The sequence below is a fragment of the Eleginops maclovinus genome, chromosome 5 (genome assembly GCF_036324505.1).
Source record: "Eleginops maclovinus isolate JMC-PN-2008 ecotype Puerto Natales chromosome 5, JC_Emac_rtc_rv5, whole genome shotgun sequence".
Classification (NCBI taxonomy): Eukaryota; Metazoa; Chordata; class Actinopteri; order Perciformes; family Eleginopidae; genus Eleginops; species Eleginops maclovinus.
Window position 1 is genome coordinate 22183612 of NC_086353.1, and position 23941 is coordinate 22207552.

At 43.1% G+C, this 23941-nt stretch overlaps 2 protein-coding genes across 4 annotated transcripts; one reads left to right on the forward strand and one right to left on the reverse strand.

Annotated features, from left to right (window-relative positions):
* The first annotated feature begins 1657 nt into the window (after positions 1-1657).
* c5h22orf23 (chromosome 5 C22orf23 homolog) lies at positions 1658-6058 on the forward strand. Of its 2 annotated transcripts, XM_063883964.1 has the most exons (7): positions 1658-1793; positions 2309-2412; positions 3367-3429; positions 3693-3866; positions 4011-4142; positions 5622-5722; positions 5886-6053. In XM_063883964.1, exons 2-7 carry the CDS (start codon positions 2316-2318, stop codon positions 5994-5996), a joined length of 678 nt encoding a protein of 225 aa, XP_063740034.1. In that variant the 5' UTR covers positions 1658-1793; positions 2309-2315; the 3' UTR covers positions 5997-6053. The 2 variants fall into 2 exon arrangements, with proteins under 2 accessions (XP_063740034.1, XP_063740035.1); XM_063883965.1 differs by lacking the exons at positions 1658-1793; positions 2309-2412 and adding an exon at positions 3122-3171 and having other exon boundaries at positions 5886-6058.
* Positions 5998-23925, reverse strand: micall1a (MICAL-like 1a). 2 transcript variants are annotated; one of them, XM_063883963.1, is made up of 16 exons: positions 23008-23925; positions 18934-18982; positions 16620-16761; positions 16297-16397; positions 14990-15138; positions 13899-14494; positions 13753-13813; positions 12720-13147; positions 11104-11450; positions 10879-11013; positions 9579-9705; positions 9184-9274; positions 8338-8411; positions 7902-8016; positions 7778-7824; positions 5998-7398 (listed from the first exon to the last, which is right to left on the reverse strand). In XM_063883963.1, exons 1-16 carry the CDS (start codon positions 23148-23150, stop codon positions 7265-7267), a joined length of 2739 nt encoding a protein of 912 aa, XP_063740033.1. In that variant the 5' UTR covers positions 23151-23925; the 3' UTR covers positions 5998-7264. The 2 variants fall into 2 exon arrangements, with proteins under 2 accessions (XP_063740033.1, XP_063740032.1); XM_063883962.1 differs by having other exon boundaries at positions 11104-11492.
* Positions 23926-23941: the final 16 nt, after the last annotated feature.

Below are 23941 nucleotides of genomic sequence, written 5' to 3' on the forward strand. Positions count from 1 at the left end.
CCAGGACGAAAACCGCATTGTTCCTCCTCAATCTGAGGTTCAACAATCGGCCGGATCCTCCTTTCCAACACCTTAGAGTAAACTCCCTCTGATCCCCCTTTTTAAAAAGGGAAACCACCACCCCGGTCTGCCACTCCTTCGGTACTGTTTCCAACTTCCACGCAATGTTGATGAGACGTGTCAAACATGACAGTCCCTCAACACCCAGAGCCTTCAGCATTTCTGGGCGGATCTCATCCACCCCCGGGGCTTTGCCACTGTGGAGCTGTTTAACTACCTCAGTGACTTCCCCCCGTGAGATTGGAGTTGATCCCCCTTCATACTCCAGCTAACATAGAGGGCAGAGTTGTCGGATTCAGGAGTTCCTCAACGTGTTCCTTCCACCGCCCTAACACACTATCAGTTGAGGTCAACAGCGTCCCATCCTTACTGTACACAACTTGGATGGTTCCCTGCTTCCCCCTCCTGAGGTGTCGGACGGTTTTCCAGAACAACTTTGGTGCCGACCGAAAGTCCTTCTCCATGGCTTCTCCGAACTTCTCCCACACCCGCTGATTTGCCTCGGCCACGGCTGAGGCTGCTGCCCTTCGGGCCTGTCGATACCTTGCAACTGCGTCAGGAGTACCCAGGGATAACATATCCCAGAAGGCCTCCTTCTTCAGTTGGACAGCTTCTCTGACCACAGGACTCTTTTCAGGGTCTCCAAGAAGGCTGAATACTCTGAACTGCTGTTTGGTGCATAAGCACACACAACAGTCAGAGTTCCCCCCCCCCATAACCCGCAGGCGTAGGGAGGCGACCCTCTCGTCCACTGGGGGAAACTCCAACAAAGCGGCACTCAACCGGGGGCTTGTGAGTATCCCCACACCCGCTCGGCGCCTCACACCTTGGGCAACTCCGGAGAAGAATAGAGTCCAACCCCTATCAAGAAGGAAGGTTCCAGAGCCGATGCTGTGCGTAGAGGTGAGCCCCACCAGATCCAACTGGTAACGCTCTACCTCCCGCACAAGCTCCGGCTCCTTCCCCCCCAGAGAGGTGACATTCCACGTCCCCAAAGCCAGCTTCTGTCGACTGAGTCTGGTCCGCCGAGACCCTCTGCTTTCATTGCCACCCTTCTGGCAGTGCACCCGTAGGTGGTGGGCCCGCGGGACGGCGAAGCGGAGGTGTTGCCCACGTTGCTTTTTTCGGGCTGTGCCCGGCTGGGCTCCGTGGCAATATCAATCTAATAATATATAAATACAATAGTTCTGCACTAAGTACTTTTACTTTGAATACTCAAAGTACATTTTACTGATCAGGTGTAGTTTAGTTTATTCAAACAAATACCTATAAATACCAACTTTTTGCAGTGGTGCCTTAATTTTTTTCAGTGCTTTATGTTATGTCCCTTCTAAATTCTGGCTTTGAAAACTTGAAAAAAACATTTACTTATATTGTTTCTATCAAATTCATAATGAGGTTTGCACATTATCAGTCGAAGCATCAACACAACGATGTGTCTGTCTCCATCTAGTGGCCATTTGTTGAAACTACAATATCTACAGAGGGAAAAGATTACTCAGCTCCTTTTGTTGTTAAATAAACTGAGCGAGTTGAGTATGTATGTATGTAGAAAAGTGAAACGACATTATAAAATGTGTGTTTTTTGTGTCTATTTACGCGAATATTATGCACCTCCAGCCGAAGAGCTGGACGCTGTTGTTAGTTGTTATGGCAACAAACATACACTGCCGTCTCTAACCCGGACAACAACCGACTTTTGGACTTGCTACAGGAGAAAACGTATTTAAAAAGTGAGTTATTTTGTCTATTTTGTGTTGACATAGAGTCAAATTATTTATCTCCCCCTGTTAGCATATAACTGTCAAAGTTAGCATCCTAGTAGCAGGTGCACCAACCCTTGTTAATGTAAACACAATTTAGCTAAGCTGCATTGGGCTGTTTCAGACAAATCAAAGCATTAAATTGATGATTTCTGTCAATTTTGGAAGTCTTTTTGACAAAATAATGCATCCAGCACGCTTTATCTATATGTTGGCCTTACAGCTGTGATCCAGAAATGATTCCCGAATCCCTTTTAAAGCTTAGCTGCTTCATAACACAGTATGCTATATGCATCTGAAATGATTTACCATTTATTTATTTTGTCAAGAAGTTGATGCACCATCCCCACAGCCTGTCTCCCTGTTTAGTGAATTGTTCATGTTGCCAAATTAAATCTGACATGCAGCTTTCAATACAACAGACACAATGCTAAATGAAGCCCCAGGGATTGCTGATGTATGCTGTATTTATGTGTGTGTCTTAGGTTACAGATGGAGGCCTCCTCACAGAGTAGGGATGGCAGAGGAGGACTGTGGAACAACCCGAGAGCCAGCCAGTACAGCCAGCAGACCCAGGACATGCTGAGATGTGAGATGATGCACATGTTGATAGTCTAGAGTAGTAAAACACACATACAGGAGGTGACGTGTGTGTGAGTGTATAAGCGTGGGGGGCTTTATTTATTAACACATTTTCAAGAGGTTAGAATGAAACGATATACTGTTGGATGCGATTACATGACTGTATAGGATATAAGCTGATCGAAAATATAAATGCAACACTTTTGTTTTTGCTCCCATTTTTTATGAGCTGGAATCAAAGATCTAAGCCTTTTTTTCTTTTCAAATAGTGTTCACATATTTGTCTAAATCTGTGTTAGTGAGCACTTCACCTTGCGAGATAATCCATCCACCTCACAGGTGTTGCATGTCAAGATGCTGATTAGACAGCATGACAATTGCTTATGTGTGCCTCGGTCACAGTAAAAGGTCACTAAAATGTGCAGTTTTCTCCCGCAGCACAATGCCACGGATGTTGCAAGTTTTGAGGGAGCGTGCAATTGGAATGCCGACCGTTCCTACTGTAATAAATGTCTCTTTTCAAGATAAAACTTCACATTTCAGTGACCTTTTACTGTGACCAGCTTAAGGCACACCTGTGCAATAATTATGCTGTCTAATCAGCATCTTGACATGCCACACCTGTGAAGTCGACGGGTTATCTCAGCAAAGGAGAAGTGCTCACCAACACAAATTTGTGAACCATATTTGAGAGAAATAGGCCTTTTGTTTACATAGAAAAAGTCTTGGATATTTGATTTCAGCTCATAAAAAATGGGAAACAAAAGTGTGGCATTTATATTTTTGTTTGGTGTATGTTATCAGCCCACTTGGTCCAAATCAGATTTTTTTGGGGACTTTGATGAAAAGAGACAATGTTTCCATGATATATCTTTTATATGGCGTTTTCAGCCTCTCCGTTCATCAACGGTCTGGCTCTGATTGCTTTCAAACGTGAATCTTTTTTCTCCCTGGTGCTCAGTGATGATGCAGGAATCAAGGCTCAACCACCTCCAGAGAAAACAGATCAACGAATGCCTCAAGAGTAAGTGTAACACCTTTGAATGAGAGGTTGGGGGGGGGGGGTGCTATTTGGTGATTATTTGTGTGATAGTACTGTATTATAATGAGGCATGAAGTACGCACCTTTTCTATATTGTTACAATGTTTTATGATGATGTGATCATGATTGATACAGGTAAAAGTCCAGATCATTATCAATTTCTTTTTCTTGAAACGTTAAGCATTACAACATTTTGACCTGCCACAAAAAGCCATCATTTATTTATTTGACATTTCCCTCCACAGATGGAGCAGCTTTACCCCTGAACTCTGACCCCAAATCATCGTCTTCCCCCGTTCAGCAGAAAACCAGTAAATGTGTCCAGAAGCGTGTGCCGGGGAAGCCTCAGAGACGCAGCGCTGAGTCCTGTCGCTTGGGGAACAGCTACGTCAGAGAAAAGTTCTGTCCCGGACCTTCAAGTATGTGCCTGAAATTGATGTCATTATTCTTCCTGAATGCCTTTTTATCACATATTATCCTCACAACACGATGGTGACCTGTTTTTGTTCTGTTTTCTGCATCCTGAGAATCATTCAGTCTTGTCTCTTGTTTTTCCACCCTAGGAGACTTGGAGAAAGAGAAGAGGAGGCTTCAGAATATTTTGGCAACAGGAGAGGAAGAGCCCACAGCTTCAAAAAATTTTGCTGCCTGTCGGAACCAAGAGGTTGCTGAGCAGAGAGACCGGTATCAGATAGGTGAGGCTATAGTCTGTACGCTGTAGAGAATATAATATCACTTTATGTTAAATAATATACTATGATTCCTTTCAGAATATTTTTTGAAGTAATATATGAGGAAAAAAATGACAGTCATATTCCCATACGTAAGTGACGTACATTACTATGCCTAATTGTTCTTGATATTTTCCATAAATGTTAAGATGTTTATGGTGATAACTTCAACTTTATATCCTATTTACATTTACACTAGGACTATGTTGTTTTTCTGATAATTTCAACACACTTACTTGAATTCTTCAACATACTCCACTGTATATTTTTAACTTAGGTCAATGACATACTATACTATGTCCTTTTTTCTGATATTTTCCACACAGTATAGAACGGTTTCTGAGGTCTATTTTTTAGTATTTTGTAAATTTGTATTTTTGTATATTTTTGTATCTTAGGTGTTATTTCTTTTTTTTGTATGATTTATTTGTAGAAATTTCAATACAGTGTACAGTACTCTTCACAAGTAAGGATATTAAGAGGGTAACAATGTTCACAGTCAAACCAGGTGAGGATACAAGGGACCACCCCCCCACCCCCAATCCCAACAGGTGAAAAAAAAAAAAAAGCAAAGTTAATGGCTAGACTAACTACGACAACTCAAACGAAGCTGCGGCATGCTACTAATGCGGGCTACAGATTAGGTGGTGCGGGGTGTCGGCGTGTGTAATTTTAAACTGTGGGTCTTTCTGCTGTACAAATGAAAATGTCCCCTCTGTTGGACGAATAAAGGTATTGTGATTCTGATTATGTCGTTAACACAAGTAAAAACAAATCAGTGGAGTATGTCGAAAAAGTCAAAGTATCATATATGAAGTTATCAGAAAGAAACAATGTGGTATAATCTGTATTTAGATACAAAGTATTTTAGCATTTTAAAATATTTAAGTGTAGATCTGTAATTATTTTAACAAAAACGATACAGTGGATTATGTTGGAAAAAGTCGCAGCATAATATGTCGAAAATATCAGAAAAGACGACAGACCTATGTGGACAAATTTACACGTCACATTATTTGACATCTATTCAGAAGAAAATTAGACATTGTATCATACATGGAAAAAATCTAAAAACGACACAGTATGAAAATGAGAAAATGACACTCATGATTTTGTGCAGTGAACATAAAGCTTTCTATAACCATTCTCACCAACTGCTCAGTGCTGCATTGCTGTATCAGCCACATATTGGTACTGTGACTCTATATTAACATTTCATTAGTTTATAAAAAGAACCAACTGTGGAATAATATTAAATTCTACGAACAAAAACCCTGGACAGAAACACCACCTTTGAGTTAAGATGGTGCTATCATGCTTCAAACATTTTTCAGCCTAAATATAAATTCTGCTTCTGTTACTCCCGATTAAAAATATCCAGCACCGTTTGAAGGCACCCAATAATAACTTGCGGCATCCAATAATAACTTGTCTCTTTTGTAGTTCTGGATGAGATACAGGAGAGGAGACAGTTCCTGACAGAGATGGGCTCACTGGGTCAGGAGAGGCAGTACACCAACATCATCAACTCTGAAATATCCCAGGTAAAATAAGCTCTCATAATGTCTGGGTTTAGATTTTAGTTTCATTTTAGTTTTTATATTCAGACATTTAGTTTCACAGATCAGACAGAAAGAACAGTATTATTCATTCTCTCTGAAACTGATATGGTCCTTCCTCCTGTGCTGTGTCCCGACTCTATAACAGAGGATCCGAGAGCTGCAGGTTCTGGAGAAAGCTCGCTGTCTGACATTTGAGACACCTTCAGAGCAGGTCACAGAAAAGATGGAGACAGAAGAGAAGACTCACTGCCACTGACTGAACAGTTACACAGGCTTATTATCTTTATCACACATTAAAGTTACAAGAAACATGAACGACTTACAGTACGTTATTTTTATTCCTCTGCCTTCCAGTGTCAGTATTTGTTTTGTAATAATCCTGCTGCTGTTTTAGGACAGACATGTGGCGCTACAGAAGCCCTTGGTTACAGCTGGACAGGAGGACATGCACAGAGCAGAGACACAACGCAGACTACAAGGGACAACAAACAGACTAACAGGAACAGAATGAGTAAACACACTGACATTTACATCCAACAAATGACGCTGCAATTAAATAAATGGCACATACAAACAATATTAACACTTTTTTTCCTACCAACTTTTAAGGCAAAACATGGAAACGCACGGAAAGGCATCGTAAAATATAAATTAATGATTGCATATTCAGGTTTCTTCCCCAATAGTTAGTCTGTTATAAGCTGGTGCTTTGCTACAGTTGCTAACATACTGTTTATCTGCCTTTCCTAATGTTCATTATTGCATGAGTGACCTTTCATACTGATACACTTCCTGACATCTGCAGTTAAATGTTATCTACAGTGCTCAACTTCATACTCCTCTAAATCCATCTGAGTGTCGCTCTTTTCCACACACCCACCTATTAATACTGTATCTCTACGTTCACATCCATGACTTTGATATGCATTTACACAAGTGACATCATCGTGAAACTATCACAGGAGAAATAAAAAACAAGGAAACCAGAGACACTCATAACATAGCAGCTAGAAGAGCTTAGTTGATTGAGCATTTCATGAGTAGACGTTGCTAGATTTAAAAAACACTCGTACCACAGGCTCAAACCGGACATAAAACCTCAGATATCCAGCTTCTGATCTTTGGATTTCAGGAGCGGAGGGGGATAAATGTGTCAGGGAACAGATGAAAACCAATACAAACTCATAGAAATCAGGGATCAACTGTGGAGCCTTGATAAAAGCCCGAAGGGTCAGACAGGCGGAAGAGAGTGAGGCAATGTACAACCAATCAGTGCAGTCTTTTAGAACCTGCGGGTCGAAGGCTTACAAACGTGTCCGCTCATAAAGCAGTTGTCACCGTCTAAAAACGCACAAAGGCAACGGACAGAAAGGTCACTGAAGAGACTTTTGGAGTGAGCGTGGAGTGGGTTCTGGGAGTCAAAGGCGGCCTCCTCATATCTTTCTTTCTCACATCCTTTTTTAAAACTTGCCTTAGTCTTGTTGAAAAAAGCCTCACATCCTCTTGGAGGAGAATGCGATGCGTCTACGGGGATTTCTCCTTGCGGGGGCTCTTACTTGGTTCCCCTTTATGGCTCAGCCTCTTTAGCACCTTTATGGGTTTGAACTTTCCCCCTTTTTTCTTCTGCGGCGTCTCAACCTCCGGGTCCTTATGGAAGTCTGGTGAGGGTGAACACAAGACAGGAAATTGTGCTACAATTCGTACTGTTCATAAAATCAGTAAAAAATAAATAATGAGAGAATGACACGTTTCTAAAGAATCTCTAGTTAGTGTTTCTATTATTACTATTGTTGTTGTTATTATTATCCACTTTATATAATCATTATTAAAACATTTTCTTTTATTAGATTGATCATTTTAGTTATTTTTACTTCAATATTTTATTCCTTCACACAAAAAAACAAACCATAAGGCATCTTTTTGTCTGGTTTGACTTTTGCACAAAGTAGCCTACATGTATCGACAAACCAAGTAAATAAATAGAACTTTTAAAAAAATCTGTAATCCACAACAAATGGAGCTCACTCCTCCTCATACCTTTTTTCTTCAGCATGGCCTCCATCAGTTTATCCTCCTCTTCATCCCTGTGAATGACACGTGTTAGATTGCTGTTTGCATCACTGATCAGACCTGCAGAGGTTCACAGGAACAGCGGGATTACCTCTGCCTGTCCTGGTCCATGTTGTTGACGATTTGGTTCCGCTGTTCGATGATGGTCACCAGCTCAGACATGAGCTCCTGATCCCGACTCTTGTCCTCCTCCGTCCAGTCTTTCTCTGAGGAGGCAAGGGATGATACCGAAGGATTTCATTTTAATTGTATTAATATGCAATGGGAACAGGGTGCCTGAGCAGTGGAAGCAAGTTAAACAGAAGGAGGTCAATTCATGTTAATAGAATAAATATATACATCTATATACTGTAAGAGTTTGAGTGAATGTGTGTGCAAAACTTCTCCAAGATGAAAAAAGAAGCTAGTGATTCTACTTTGATACAATGTGTGCAGATCTACACGTTACGTTTGGGTTTCTAATTTTCTAACTCGAGCCGAGCATGACACAGAGTCATGAGTTCTTGACATGGGGAGGAAAAACACACCTGGTTTGTTGAGAAGACACCTCAGCTCATACTCCACGTCAGCCTGCCTCTCCTCCAGGTTCTGCTGCTTCGCTCTGCAGGGAGCATCACGGACACAGTGTGTTACACAACGCTAACCTGTATTTAACACCATACTTTAACACTGCCTGACATTCAAGAGTCTCTATTATGCTCATTTTCAGGGTCATATCTGTATTCTCTGCCTGAGAAACTCCCACTGGAGTTTAGCCTCTGCAGGCGCTTTACATGCACAAAAACCCATATGATGCACTGAAGGTTAAGGACAGTCCCAAAAAGCACAACAGGGCCTCTTTAAGTCTTCACGTAAAAAAGAAAAGCTGGATCTAAATGATAAAGAAACAAAGGATTCAGTTGAGAAAATCCTCTCTGTTGGAGGTATATATTAGTTTATGTTATCTAATAATTAAACATGTATTTCTTTGCTGTTTTTGTTATAATCTTTATGCTTTTATTTTGAAGGAGGTATTGGGCAACCGGTCAGTACTATATATTAGACACAGGTAGTGGGATTGGTGCACCAGTTTGAGCATACTCTTGTATTATGTGTGTGAATTACTGGAACCGTACAATAAACGGATGGAAGGACATAGGACATTATTTCCTTGCGTAAGATGTTGCTTTCTGGTTTAAGTTAAGTATTTCTATTTTATTTCTTTAGTTAGCCTTTACTCTCTGAATAACTACTCATATTTGAAATCTTTCCCTTTGATGCACTGAATAATTCTGCTGCTACTTACAGGTTTTCCCTGCACAATAATGACCCTGCTCCCAGATGTGAAGGAGAAATACCTGACGAAGGCAACATCTGCTGCGGTTCATACTCACGTGTAGACCAGCTCAGCCTCTCGTCGTACTAGAAGATGTTTCTCATGGATGAGAGTGAACCAGTCCACCAGCAGGTGCTCCTCATCCTCATCTGGAAACACAGCCGAGGAACACATCGATGCATCAGTCATTTTATGGTGTCATGCTTTGTTCTTTTCAGGTAACATCTAGCATGTCGCCATCCCAACCCCACATTTTGTAATTCCTAATCATGCTTTTGTGAGCGCTTTAGGTTCAAAAGCATTTCATTTTAGATGACGTATGCTTATTTTTCATACACGTATTTTTGATACTTTCACTGTGTATCTTTATAGCAGCTAGACCGACTCTATAATATACAAAGAGTGGAAGTATTACTTGTGTAAACATCTTTTAAACGTAGTGTGATGTGTTACCGTTTGGGGTGTCCCTCAGCTTCTTCTCCAGCTCCACCCCCCTCTGCTCCAGCTCGTCCAGCTGCTTCTCCAGCTGGCCCATCTCCCCGTGGATGTCCTCCACCGGGATGTACTGGTCTGACTGCACCTGGAGACACGATTGGACAAAAAAACCTCCTCATCCATTCCAAGTATTGCATTCTATTCCCATGCACAAGTCGAAAAATGTCAGTGTATTTTCCATAACAAATCATAGTGTTTGTCGTAAGATTGTCATAATAGTCCTAGAACAATGTAGTTTAATGTCAGTAAGGAGGTTAAGAGTTTGTTTTTTATTCGCTTCACTTCCTCCATTTTCCCACTGCGGATATGAATGAGGACATGTATTGAACAGGAAGATATGATGCTTATCAAGGTGAATGTGTTCTGTCACTGTTGTAAAATGCTCTTTATTAACAGCTTTCTGCACATCTATGCATACAGCTGGTCTATGGTGCAGCTACAGGAACAGACGCATGAGGAGGATCATAGCGGTGATGTATGAGATGGTTGGTTCAGGTTCCCAGAAGGCAGAGCGTCAGTCTATTGGTTATGTTCTCTAGTGATCCCTCATGTGAGGCACTTTAAAGATGTAAAAGTTTTACTTGTGGCTTAGATGAGTAAGAGAAGATGATAAAGCCCGAGAGAGATTCAGGCTCAGAAATCACTGGCAACATAGTTAGGTATTTTTTCATTTAAATCAATAATTGTTGTAGTTTTATCTTCTGTTTGATTTGAATTTATTTGTAATGTTGCTATGGACCCTGCTGTAAGTCTGGATTAATGTTTTAACTGTATTAAAGTCATTGTAAAGCAGGGGTTTTTCTAGAAAAATATAGCATGGGGGGCGCTAATGTCACTTCCCGCCAAAATTCTGGCCCCGCCCACTTTCTGGCAAAAATAATGGCTTCGAGCGAAGCGGGAAATATTAGTTTCTTCATGACTTAAAGTCATATATTGCACCTCAAACTATAAATCCTGAGTTACAGTTTCTTTACTTCCTCTACAGGAAAAAGGAGAGTAAAAGAAACAATGTAATTCAGAAATCTCAGTTTCAGTGTCAGCCTGCTGCCTGCCACTGGTCCCCCGGCAGAACGACCGGACATCCATCCCCTATTTATTCAGAGCTCCGTTTAAAAAAAGCTGTCTCTGCCGTCTGAAGGTCTATTCGACACAATTTTCATATTGTTGAAGTAACTACACCGTTTTTCAAATGTTTCATAAAAAATGAACAAGTCATAGTACAGTATGTCATCCTTGTAGTAAATGATTTACTTTGTACCTTGCGTTTGATCAGAGGGAAGCCGTGTCCCGGGGCCGGGGGTCTGGCGGGTCGGGGGCCTTTTGGTGGTTTGGATTTGGCTTTGGCAGGAGAGGGAGAAGCTTTCCTGTTGAACGGGTTCTCCTTACAGATCCGCTGCATCAGAAAATAGGAGAGGCTGAAACATGATGTGCAGGTGCTGTGTTAGTTCTTCTGCTGGGGGGGGGGGGGGGGGGAGTCTGGTACCTTATTGTGTGATTGGGTGGCTGCTGAGGCCAATGGACTGAGGGTCGTCGGGGGACGCGGAGGAGGGGCTGCGCTCCCTTTGGTCCCAGAGCTGCGGCTGCTCTGGGGGGTGGCTGGAGCGGAGCTGGCAAACGATGGAGAAGGGTGGGGGCTGAGGAAAGGGTGAGGCAGGCGCTCGGTGGAGGAGGAGGAGGAAGGGGAGGCTGCAGAGTCGCATGGGGAACAGATGGAAGGCTCCGAGACACTTTTGGTGAAGGCGTGTTCCTGGTCGCTGCTGGCACTGCCACCCAGCGGGGGGTGGGAGGAGCTGTGGTCCGAGCTGGAGGACAGACTCTCTGTGCTGAGGGCTGGGGAGGGGGAGCAAGAGGAGGGCTGAGAGTGAGGGAGGACTGCAGTGGGAAGAAGGTTCAGTAAAAAAGAGCAGAAATGAAGCAGGAATCAAAGTAAAGGCAGATTATGGAGGGGGAGGGGGGTGGGGGACACACACAAACAATGAGCATCTTTTTAGAACATCTCTTAGTTTTTGCACTAACACTACAGCTCCAGTTCAACCGTGCTGGAGTACAAAGTATTGTTTGATTTGAGGACGTTTGACTTCAAAATCACTGAGAGTGTGTTTGAAAATGTAGCTACAATACTAATCTATATAAAACCTCTGGTCTTCGTTTAAGAGTTGTGTATCCTGGACTCCCCATCCCTAAAAAACAGCCATTCAAATATTATTCAAGCATGTTACATTCACAGGACTTACACCAGGTTATGGATATCATATTAGTGTAGGATTATTTACTGCTGGGAAGACAATAAAAACATTCGTGGCTCTCCCCTGAGCCTCATGCATAAAATAAGAGGCTGAATCATCACAGGGTTATTGCTTTATGGAAGAACCATGGCCTGGTGTTCATGCGTGCGTCCTCTGAAGGGGCTTCAGTATATCCTGGATTTAATGTGTCAGTGTGATCTGTGCTGTTTGTATGTGTGAGAATGCTTGTCTATGGTACCTTGGGTAGACGTTTATTGAGAAGTGAAAAAAGGCTAAAACTCTTCCTTCATCTTTAATCCTATAGTCATCCAATTTTCATTTTCAACACCCACTAACTGACACACTGGAAGAAATGGGCTGCTTTTCACTAAAATGACCAAATGCTGCTATTCAAAAACAACTTGGTGGTGGGGTGATATTATATTAAACGTGCTAAACGTCTTAAGTCTGGATGCTTCATTCTTGTATAAACAGCTAGGAATGATAGAAACGTTGATGTTCTTAAAACGAAACATTGATCAAACTGACTGTAGCGGCCAAAAAGAAAAGGAAATTAACTTAAAAGTAAACTGCTGCTGAGGCATCCTTCCTTCCCTTGAGCCTTTCCTATGGCTCTTCTGCTAGCTTTAATCAGCAACTGGTAAAAAACTATGTGCCTTCTGGTGCTCTGCTCCCACCCCCACCTGTCTCCAATATACACAAATACACCAGGTGCCCTAACAGGCCTTCAATAAAAGCATAGGAACACATTTCACTCACTTTAATAATATTAATATTATATTCATTATAAACAAAAACAACAAGTAAATAAGTTATTAAATAATATAAGGCAATTTATATCTCCAACACTGACCTTGTTGACCTGTTGGGGGCTTCGGGACCCGAGGGGCCGGCCGTTTCTTGTTCTTGGAGCTCCCGGGGCTGGCTGAGCGGGATGAGCTCCCTCCACTGGGGGGAGGGTCTGGTCCCGGGGTGTCTGCTGCCTGGGTGATGCGGTACCACGGGTGACTCGCCGCAACTGTGGGGGGAATCGCACTTTCGCCGCCCTCTTCTTCCTCCACCTCCACGTTTTCATCGTCGTCGTCATCCTCGAATGGGTTGGCAGGCGCAGGGGGGGTGCTGGGTCTGGAGCCCTCCACTTTGAGAGAGGACAGAGAGCCTGTGTTGGGAGGGGTTGCCAGTCCGACAGGGGGACGGGGAGGGGCTTTCTTCTTCTTGCTGTCTGATTGGACCAGGGCGAGCCAAGGTGGGTCTTTGGGTTTAGGGGTGCCACTGGACAGGCTGGACAGTGAGACACACAGATAGGGAGGGAGGGGTCACACAGGGGGGGAGACAACGAAATACAACCACACAGAGGAACGGGGGGTGGGGGCAAACATGCTGTGACCAGAGGGAAATTAGAACGGTCACCCACAAAAGGACAATTGTATATCAATCATTCATTCGGTGTTGCTTTAGACTTCTTTTCCGGCAGGCCTCTAGGGTGAAGAGTGCAAAAATGCAACATATTGTTAATGAATGAAAACTGAAACATCCTTTAACAAACATATTAGTCAAGTCTTATTTATCCAGTCATATGCTCACTGCTTCCCACACACATGCATTTTAAGTAAAACAATATTTAATACACACCAGCCTCGGAAAAAGACGTGTGGGTGTTTACGTATAATTGCTTTAAATAGTGAGGTTTTTGGAATAATTTGTGTATTTTTGGTAGTTAGCATACTACTATGTTAATGATGATTTGATATACGATAACTGTTGTTTAATACGGCCACACCACAGGGCTTGAGTGAATTGATATCTGCATGATTGCTTTTGAGGGTGACGTATTCCTTAAAGGTTGATGAATTGTTGGCCATGGTTAGAAAAAGAAGTTCAGCTACCTTCCAGGAGAGCGTGATCTTTCTCGAGGTTTGGGTGGGATCAGAGGCTTCTGGTGTTCCCCTGGAATATTAGGAAAACGTGAGAAAGAACATCAACAGGTCATATTTCCACATGTCTTCATTTATATTGAGCAGTGAGTACGCACCGGCTGCAGGGCTGTCTGCCATGCGGGGGAGGCGGACCCGCGGGGCAGGGCGAGGAGGGGGGGTGGGCTCAGCGGCGCGGCGGGGGGCCGGCACTGGCCGACTGGCCTCTTCGTGAAGACTGAGCGGTGCAGAAGGGAGAACCCCGTTGGTCGTTACTTTGGCTGGTGTTTTACCATCTTCCTCTTTCTCCACTTCTTCCTCCTCTTCGTCGCTCTCATCGAAGGGGTTGGGAGGAGAAGATGAGCGTGCTGTCACCTCTGTCTCTGCACTGGCGTCCGTCTCTTTTGCTGCTTCCACGGAGTCATCAGTCTTTGTTGTGACAGCGGGGTCCTCAGCTGGCGTGTCAGTCTCATTTGTCTGTCTCTCAGGAGAAGGAGTCTTAGCATGGGTCCTCTCAGAGGGCGAGGTGTGAGGAACCGGGCTGCGACCAATTCTGACAGACGCAGCGGCCAATGGGGGTGTCTTACTCAGATCCGGCCGGCCATTCTGGTTGGCTAAGGCTTGCTTTGCGAGGTGATGTGTACAAACCAAGGCCCCAGAGTTGCTTCCTAGTTTGTAGGATCCAGGAAGCAGAGTGCTGTGACACTCTGTACACCTGAGACAGGGAAATCAACAAGGGGGTGTAAAGAATGTAGAGATACAGCTACAAAAGACAAGGGCTGACACAAACATAAGCACATCTGTCAAAATACGGACAGTTATCAAGTATTTCTGTTTTTAACTTCTGTCAAATCCAGGGTTTTAAACCGGGTACGGCTGCCCCTTTTTATCATCAATTGATTGGACCGGTCTGCCATTTCCAGAGCCAATAGAAATTGCTGTTATTTAGATTCACAGCAAAGGAAGCATGAATGGTTCCTACTTCTTCTGGTTGACATTAAAATCATTCAGCTGGTGAAACAGATGTCGGGTTACTCATGACAATAATGGAAAAAGGTCACCTATTGTCGGACTGCGCTATTAAAATAATGCCTGTTTGTGTGTCTGGCTTCTCTGGAAATAGACACCACAGTTGCTCTTATTGTAGCATTTACTCAGGACTAGTTACTGCAGGTGAGGATCATCTCGTTAAGACAGCTGCAGTGTTTACCTGAAGCAGTTGCGATGGTAGAGCTTTCCGTCCATCAGGAATCTCTGCACCAGGTGGACGTGTTTCTGGCAGGCGGCACAGGTGCTGCTGAGCGTATTGTGCTTCACCACTGCGATCGTTTCTGCACCAGTCTCAGCAGACTGGCTCTGCTAGCGTGATCGACCCGGGACGCAGGGGAAGGGGGACGTCAGGGAAAGGTGGTGGGGGAGATGGAAAGCAATGGGGAAGGGGGAGATCAAACACTGAGTCAGGATTTAAGGATGTGGATTGTTCATTTTGTTGAGCTAGCTACGTCTACTTGCCACCTACTGCTTATTGATTCGTGAGCTTCAGTTCTCATTCCTTGTTGAGCTTAGACAGGATTTAACTCAAATTTAACGCAATGTCATTATTAAAGAAAGGATTAGTAAAAAAAGTCCAAACTGCTTAGGTTAGTGGCTCAAACTGTCACATTGTTTGGCTATGATTGATATATTACTTTTAGGCATTTAGAGTTGTTTTTTTTAAATCAGTATTTTAGTTTAAAAACAAAAAAGGGGGGGGGGGGATTAGCAGCAGCACATTCCAAAACTTGGCACACAGTGTTAGGATAGCACTAGAGTTAATATTGGGTTTAAAAAAAGACTGACCTAACTTTCACCTCCTAGCCCACCCCCACCCCCGACCTACTGCCTAGGCTCAGGAGAGAGTGGAGGGGGGCTCAGATGTGAGGAGGAAGAAGAAGAGCAGGAAGAGGAGGGAGTGGAATGGATTTCCATCTGAAGGGGGAGGGGTGGGTGGAAGTGGAGAGGGAGGTTGCCAGCACATGGGAGTGTAGCAATGGGAGGAAAGAAGGCATGCGAAAGAAAAGAGAGACAGGATACAGAAGCTATCTTTACAGACTGACGCTACCTCTGGTGCTTCCCCCCCCCTGCTGTGCAACACAAAGCCCACAAGAGGAAGCGGTGATTATCAAATACTTATGTGGTGCATTATTGCAATGCAGCGGCAAGATGGGGTTTGTATCGTACAGATCTGATGACTTAATACCCCTGAATAAACCATGCAGAATTACATATAGTAAACTGAAGGCTTCAGATCCAATATACTACCGGAGAAAGCGTGTGATTATCCAGGCCTCTGAAGGACACCTCAAACAATGTATTACTTAAAGAACACAGCTCGTCACCATGCAGCTGCAGCAGGCTGTCATGCAGGAATAATGTAGTTCAGTGATATCGTTTAAAAAAAAGGTATTAGGTATAAAAACTAATCATTATCAACACATGCTCAAGGTCATTTCTGTTCCTCCTGGCTCCGAGTCTTACCTCAGACTCGACCACTTTGTCTTCCAAAGGGGTGGGGGGCCTTTTCTGGGCAGGTTCATTAAGACCCACAGAACTGAGCCTTTTCATGGAAGGGGGGTTTGCTGCGGAAAAAGGAAGTTATCCGTTATTCCCCCAATTGATTTTAACATAATGTGCATGTTCATGGGTGGCGGGTACTGTAGGCTAGTGAAGGCTAAGCCTTCCCAAATATTTATGTCACTGTAAAAAAGTTAGCCTTCCGAAACCTGAGCCTCACGCGCCGCCTATGTCCATGTTATGTTCACATAGAATGAAGTGAGTGCAACTGAATTGACCGTAGCCACCTTGAGACTTGTTGTTGAAGAAGTTGTAGTACTGGGAGACGTAAGTGATGATGCTGAGCCGGTCAGGCACTTTCATGGACACCATGTCCTCTGGGTCCAACAGGGCCGGGATGCCCAGCTGAGTCTCCGCCACTTCAAACGCCTACAGTGAGGCGAAGACAGAGACAGGGGGGTTTAGTACAAAGCTGAGGAAGACTCACCAGTGCTTTGACATGCATGCATACAATAAATAATAACTATAATAATAGTAATTACTGTTTTGTTTTTTACCAATTAGGGGTGTAACCATCCATCAACATGGATTAAGCCATTAAGCCATGTGACCAAACTTGTTCTGTGTTCATTACAGACTAAGCAAAACTCAACAGACTCACCTATTACTTATTAATCTTTCAACCTAAATGTGGTTTAGTCAGATTTCTCTTACTGTTTTGACATGGCAGCTGCAAGGGAAACTCTGACAAATGAAGTCTGTTAATCATAACCCGGAAAGACACGTTACGGCTCAATCTACTTTACCACAATACTCAAATCTAGGTATTTATTTAGCTATGTGTCTCCATTTAAAAGTTTAGATACTCTGGGAAAAAAGAAACTGTCGAAGCAGAGAAATAAATAATTTAACTAAAAGAAGATGTTCACCATGACCAACCAACCCTGACATACCTGATGCCCTGAATAACAAACTCTGCTGCCAAAACATCAGCTATTTGCTGATAACGCCATGTTTTGTCCTTTGAGGATAACCATCAGTCTAATGAAAAATTCCACTGAAGAAATGAGACGGGGGGGAAGTTACACAACAACAGGGTTAAATCTGTTGGCAGGCACACTGAAATAATCCAGCCAACAAAGGCTGCACAAGCAAAGGGCAACTCAACCTAAATTAGTCAAAATCGTTAACCTGCAGAGTACAATTCCCTGGTTTTCTGCAATTCCTGGATATAAATGCTCAATACTGACACAGATTCACTTCAAAGACTTGTTCCACATCTACCTGCCAAGTACCAACACGACTATCCTTGTTGGAAAAGCCAAAAGGTACATGTTGTATGAACATACTTTGAGCAGAAATCTCCATCAACAGTCCAGATTAGCTTTAGTTCCAAACATTCTTAGTGTATGACTATGGACTGAAACATTTTGCTCCAAAGCAGGATGCATCTGTGAGTCAGAGAAGCACCGAATGTCTGGGTCACCTGACCTGCCTTCATGAACCTCCTCAGACGTCAACCTAATGCAGGTTGACCCTACAGGTGTTTCTATTGGAGATGAGACTTTGTTTTAAATGTGGTGAGGATTCAATAATAATAAGAAGAAAACGCTTGCTGCGTTGCACATCCAACTGAAAAATATGGGTGCCAAATGCATAAACTAAGTATGACCTGAACTTTGAAAAATGCTGCTGATTCATCATCATCAGTTCTTGGGAATGTCAACTGACATAATATAAGTGAGTGGAGGGAAGTGAAACCAACACTTACAGTAACTTCATAAAGCATCTCAAACTGTGAGAGTTACAGTTAGCAGTTATGTGTGCAACGACAGTCGCTGAAGGCTGACAACATGGTATTGACCTCTGAGAGCGGCCATATTTGAAGAGGGTTTAACACTTGTTGAAGTACTGTACCTCCTGTATGAAAGGAGCATTTAGGAAAGTAATACTCAGAAAGAATCAAACACACACAGAGTAGTAAAAAGGATTTCCTTAATAGTCAAATCTGAATAAGAATGCTTGTTACATTTTATGAATCCTCACTCAGGCTGGGGCCTTATGGACACCGTGGATATCTTCATTAATTTATAATGACAGGCTGCACGCAGAATTTGTTCCCGCCTCACTTTCCCTGAAAGCTACTGGATAAGAATGATGTAAACAGCAGCAGAGAGCTGCCAACACTTAGCTCAGACTGGAAATGAGGAGCCTCCCACTTTATCCCTCAATGTTCTGCTGGCTTTAGGATAATGTGGAAAAACCCAAAAAGGGAGATTTAAAAAAAACTTTTAAGCTGCAGATTCAGCACTTCAAATCCTCTTTAAAATGGTCCCCACACAGGGTTGGGGCAAGCAGTCTTTTTAGGAGATATAAGGCTGTGGCCTACTCCCTCTCTGCTCATGGGAATTAAGTAAGACATAGAGAGTCAAACACACTGAGGTCACACCCAACCAGCATGACTGCATGCAAATGTGAGGCTTAGTAATATTTTAACGGCTGAAAGAAGCAAATGCAACGCCTAAAACTAAATAAGTGACTTGAACTTCCCTTCAAAGCAAAATAAAAGCAACATTAGACCAGTTTAGTTAATGGACTCACCAGTCGGTTGTTGTCGTACACATTCTCCTTAGACAGCGAGCCAAAGTCTCTGCAATGACAAGAGAAGGAAATTTAAAGATAACATTTGACATAAGGCTGGGTATGCAGTAGGGCTGTGCAATTTAATCGATCCTGCGATATATATCGATATTTTGTTTCCCGAGAAAGTATCGATATTTCAGCCGCGAGTATCGATACATTAAGTCCCATTCAAATCCCCCGTGTTCCGCCTGGCACTCTGCCCATTACGTCAGCCAGCCGCTAGTGTCGCTGTAGAGCATTTCTAGATACACAGATCTAGTGTGTCTTCTTCTCGCGGTGAGTGCGAAGCGGTTCAGGAGAATGGCGGCGGACATTAACCTAGCACCTCCGCGCTTAAAAGCAGATGTGTGGGAGCACTTCGGGTTTAAAAAGAAGAAGGAAAGTGACAATTTAGATAAAACTATTGCGGTTTGCAAGCTGTGTCACACAAACGTGAAATACTCTGGAAATACCACTAACCTACGAACCCACCTACAACGTCACCACCCGGACAAGGTAATGCTAACTGAGGAACTCAAGAAGCTGCGGCCACCTGCTGCACCTTTTAATTCTCCATTGTCCATTGTGATACTGCACTTTATGTACTTATGTTTCAAAGGCTTGTAAGCTACAGTTTGCACTGTTTCAATAAATGAAACAAATTTTCTCACCACATATTTTTGATTCATTTTGTCCAGCATTTGCAAGCTGTAGACTCTCTGTCTAGTCAGAGCCATATATTGTGTAATTGATGCTTTCAGTTTTCAGTTGAATTAATTCAATCCAAGTCAATGGAACACTCACCAAAGATGTCACCAAAATCACACTGTCCCTTTAAAATCTTTCAGAAAATGATGTTAGTGTATCGAATTATATCGAATCGTATCGAATCGTATCGTTGGCTGAATATCGTCATATATATCGTATTGTGAGCTGAATATCGTGTATCGTATCGTATCGTGAGATTAGTGTATCGCTACAGCCCTAGTATGCAGGTAGTCGGTGTAAAGTTATTTGCAAATCATACTATGTCCTTTCACTCTTCCAGAAGACAGAGCCATGCTGATGAAGGACGGTACAGTATGGATTGTTAAACCATTTATGTTATGAACCATTAAAAAAACATGACTGCTTTGACAGCACGTTGTACTGGAATGGTGAACAGGTACGCTTCCTAACTACCGAAGCTGAAAATTGGTCCCAAACCGCACATAAACGATGCAAAATGTGAAAAAAGTGTTGGCACTGAGGAAAGAGCTCCTGCACCAAACGGGAGTGATGGGCCCATAATTACAAGGCTCTGCTTTGAAATGCCTCGGGGCCAGGGAACCAAAGCCCGTAAACATCCTGCAGTAAAACTGGAACATGTCTGAGGTGTTCTGGGAAGAAAGTAAATGTATGTTAACAGTAAGGAAACAGTGTGGTGGAAGAAAAGAAAACACCTCGACCCTGGTGAGCCAGCTTGTGGAGACCATGTGGGAGTCTCAAGAAGGGAAAAACCCTGTGAATGAGCTCCGTGTTGGAGCCGCACAAAGTGACCTCTGTTCTCTCTAATCTGGTTCCCATGGTCACAGCAGCAGCTCTAATATCAAGACCGTGTCACAACAAGTCCACTATGTCACATCTACCAACGTATCCAGAAGGAGCTGCAGCCAGAAGCTTTAGAAAAACGTTGACGGACTGCGTGACACATGCAGAGCAGACAGTGGCAGCCGATGTGCACGCTGAAGTGCAGTGTGTGATTTGCGAACATAATCCAGAGTCTCGCTCCAAGGTTTATTTTAGGAAGGAGGAATGCACAGGAGCAGAGCGTGTGTGTACATTACAGGCTATTTAAATTCACACTATCAAAAACTGGATGAACAAGAAACTCTACCATAGTTGGTTGAGTCAGGTGGCAACACACTGCTGGATAGGTGATGGCATTATAACCAGAAATGGAGCTTAATACAAAATAATCAGTCATTTTGGTATCCGAGCAAGGGGGACCAAACATGCATTATGGAGATAAAATGTCAACACGGAGGAGAAAGTAAAACTAACTTAGTGTTTGAACTGCTCCATATATGAAGACAATTGAATTCAAATGCTATTCTGACCTCACGGTCCCATGCACTTTGGATTACTGGACCATAGATGATTCCTCACTGTCATGTCTACTCCCTTTCCAGTAAAGCTGAGTGACAGTCGGTGCAGGGCTGAAACTGAGATGAGGCCATTTACTGAACTAACGTGCCTCCTTTGCATCAGTGTGGTCTACTCTCATGAGAATACATTGGCTGCAGAGTGCTGGCAGAGTTCTACGAAAGCCAGGCCCAGCATTAGAGCTGAATGCAGTTTGACAGGCAGAGGTCTCAGCTGCAGATTAGCCTGACGGACTGTCTGTCTGGATCACCGCGAGTTCAGTTGGGCTGCTGCAGCTACAGAGGGCTGGAGAGGGAGGCATGCTGGGACACAAATTGAAGAGGCAGCGCTCCAAAGCTGGGTTTTTAGGATTTGTCTCCTACTTTCAGCTCTACTGCAGATGAATTCCACCTCACTGACTTTGTGTCCTCAAGTGAATGTTTGCTATCATCCAAACAAAGTCCAATTTACTGACAAAAGGCCTGGACCACCTGAGAGGGTAGCAGCATGGGCAAGATACTTTTTGTCCAAAATCATTCCATCATAGCATTTTCCCCAGCATTTACTGGCTGCTTTTACAAAATCCTCCTACAACAGGATAGTTGACTTCTTTCAGAGGGAATCAAAAACCGTATCTGATGCTGTCAACAGTGTGCACTCCCCACAGAGTCACGCTATGCTACACAGGACTGGTGCTTCTTCAAAGAGATGCATGTCCAGTGGGAGTCATATGAAGGGTAGAGGGTTTATATTTACTGTCACACTGCAACTAATGGAAACTTTTCAGAACAATAAATGCTCATGCCTTGAAACAAAAGATAAAGAGCCGAGCTAAATCAATTAAAAACATGTTCGATACTTTTATGGTAATCATTTAAGGGATTATTAATGCATAAAAATGGAAGATTCATTATTTTATAGCCTCTCAAATATAAAGATTGTCTGTTTAAAGTGAACTTCATTGGGTGTGAACTACTCGACTTTAAGAAAATGGCCATTTCTTACTATTTTCATACTTTTTACCAAACAATTACATTTTTATAGCAAATTAAGGCAGGTTGATCAATATTGAAAATGTGTTTTAGTTTCAGCCCAAATCCACGCACACATTTTGTACAAACACATGACGGCCATCATATTCTTAAAATGGAAGCATTGAAGGGCTGTTTCTCACCAAATAAATACTTCTGCCTTTTGTTGCATCTGCGGTAACAATTGGATTTCCTCATCTCTATAATAAATCTTTTAGTCACAATGATACTGCTGTTGTGTTTTGTGGGAGCTTCTGTAATGTGTGTGTAGGTGTAAAACCCTGAGAGGAGGGGTGTGTTGTTACAGACAGGCCATGGTTTGTCAGCATGAGTTAATAACAGCACAGTGGCTTCCGTCTTTAACATGTTGGAGAGAGAAAAAAGGTTTGGATGTTGTTGGCTTAAATACAACACAAAAACATCATAAAACATACATCGTTGATACGAATGTGACATGAAGGGCATGGTTGGTTTAAAAAAAGGGGGGGATCTTACCACTACAGTCATTTAATCAGTTATGTTAGCGCAGTGTTTTTTAGTAAGGCAGCTTCCTACAAAAAAGGTATACAACAACAAAAACAGACTAGTCTCACATAATCCCGGTCCTTAAAAAATCTATTCATGGATTAAATTGGAGCACAGATGAGTTCACGATCCGGCTACAGAGTTTGTTTTCATTTGTATCCTAAATGGAATAACATACTGCGTATTAAAGTACTTTAACCCCATTGGGAAACACAATAGTATTCAGCATGTCACCACTCAAAAAGATGTGTACACCTTGAACAATATGCCGTTAACTTGAACTGCTAAAAGCCGTTTCTCATGTATAATTACATATGGGTTAATAGTGCGAGCTACTACTTAACGTTGGGTGGTTAGACTCCGGGTTACTCACATTAATTCTGGTCTGTATCGATGTATGATGGCACAAAACGCCAACCCGTCCCGAAAGGACGTTGTCATGTCCCTTACTTCCACATCGTTGTAATGTTCACATTGTATCCGACACCACTCCTGGAGAGCCTTCAGAGACCCCATGGTACTGTAGAAATCCAAGTAGTCTTGTCAATAAAATCAAGTTTCTCTGTCCCAGGCTTGACGGGAGACAACACAAAGTCTTTCTGCCTGGTCATAAACGAGTCATCAGCAGCATGTCAGTGAAGGGGCCAAAGCCAGACAACACCCGACGCTGCGATACAGTACATTCATTACCAGCCAGTGAGTCACGTTAGGAAAAACTAGCATGGCTGGCAAGCTAGCAAGGTGTTACTTAACTTTTACAAACACATAAACGCCCCTGTGATTTTCATGTACCAAGTTATTTTGGCAGCAACGAATATGTCTAAAGAGATACTTTGACCATAAACACAGGGTTAAAGACACGGCTGATATACAGAGATAATGACGGTAGCTTGCCAACAAAGTTTTTCACGTATTGAACTCAGCTTGCTAGCTAAGGTGCGTTGGCCTGCAGCTGGCTCTTGACAGCAGGTTGCAGGTTTTCCTCTCTTCGGTGGGCGCTGACACTGTGGGTGTTGTCTGTGACAGTTTCGGGCGATGCGAAGGCGAAGCAGAGGTGACAGTTTCCTCCTTGAGGTGTACTGCAGCACGGTTTTGTTTGTTGGTGCAGTGACGCCGCAAAGAAAAGTATGTTAGCAACTGCACGCGCTACCGGAGACCACTGGCTACGCCCTCTTTGCGTAAACAAAATTAATCACACTGTAAAAAATACATCCCGCACAATTAATGTGTAGATCAAGTCAGCCCAAGCCATCGTAGCTGCATTGATTGAAAGGGTGGCTGCCACACTAGTGTCACGTTGATGTTTC

What these genes read in the sequence shown, in the direction of transcription:
- micall1a (XM_063883962.1), bottom strand. Translation starts at nt 23,150, where the DNA reads ATGGGGTCTCTGAAGGCTCTCCAGGAGTGGTGTCGGATACAATGTGAA. An exon ending in ATGGACCAGGACAGGCAGAG is followed by an intron (nt 7,825 to 7,901) that starts GTAATCCCGCTG and finishes TGTCATTCACAG; the next exon opens with GGATGAAGAGGAGGATAAAC. An exon ending in GGCCATGCTGAAGAAAAAAG is followed by an intron (nt 7,399 to 7,777) that starts GTATGAGGAGGA and finishes CACCCTCACCAG; the next exon opens with ACTTCCATAAGGACCCGGAG.
- c5h22orf23 (XM_063883964.1), top strand. Translation starts at nt 2,316, where the DNA reads ATGGAGGCCTCCTCACAGAGTAGGGATGGCAGAGGAGGACTGTGGAAC. An exon ending in GACCCAGGACATGCTGAGAT is followed by an intron (nt 2,413 to 3,366) that starts GTGAGATGATGC and finishes CCTGGTGCTCAG; the next exon opens with TGATGATGCAGGAATCAAGG. An exon ending in TCAACTCTGAAATATCCCAG is followed by an intron (nt 5,723 to 5,885) that starts GTAAAATAAGCT and finishes ACTCTATAACAG; the next exon opens with AGGATCCGAGAGCTGCAGGT.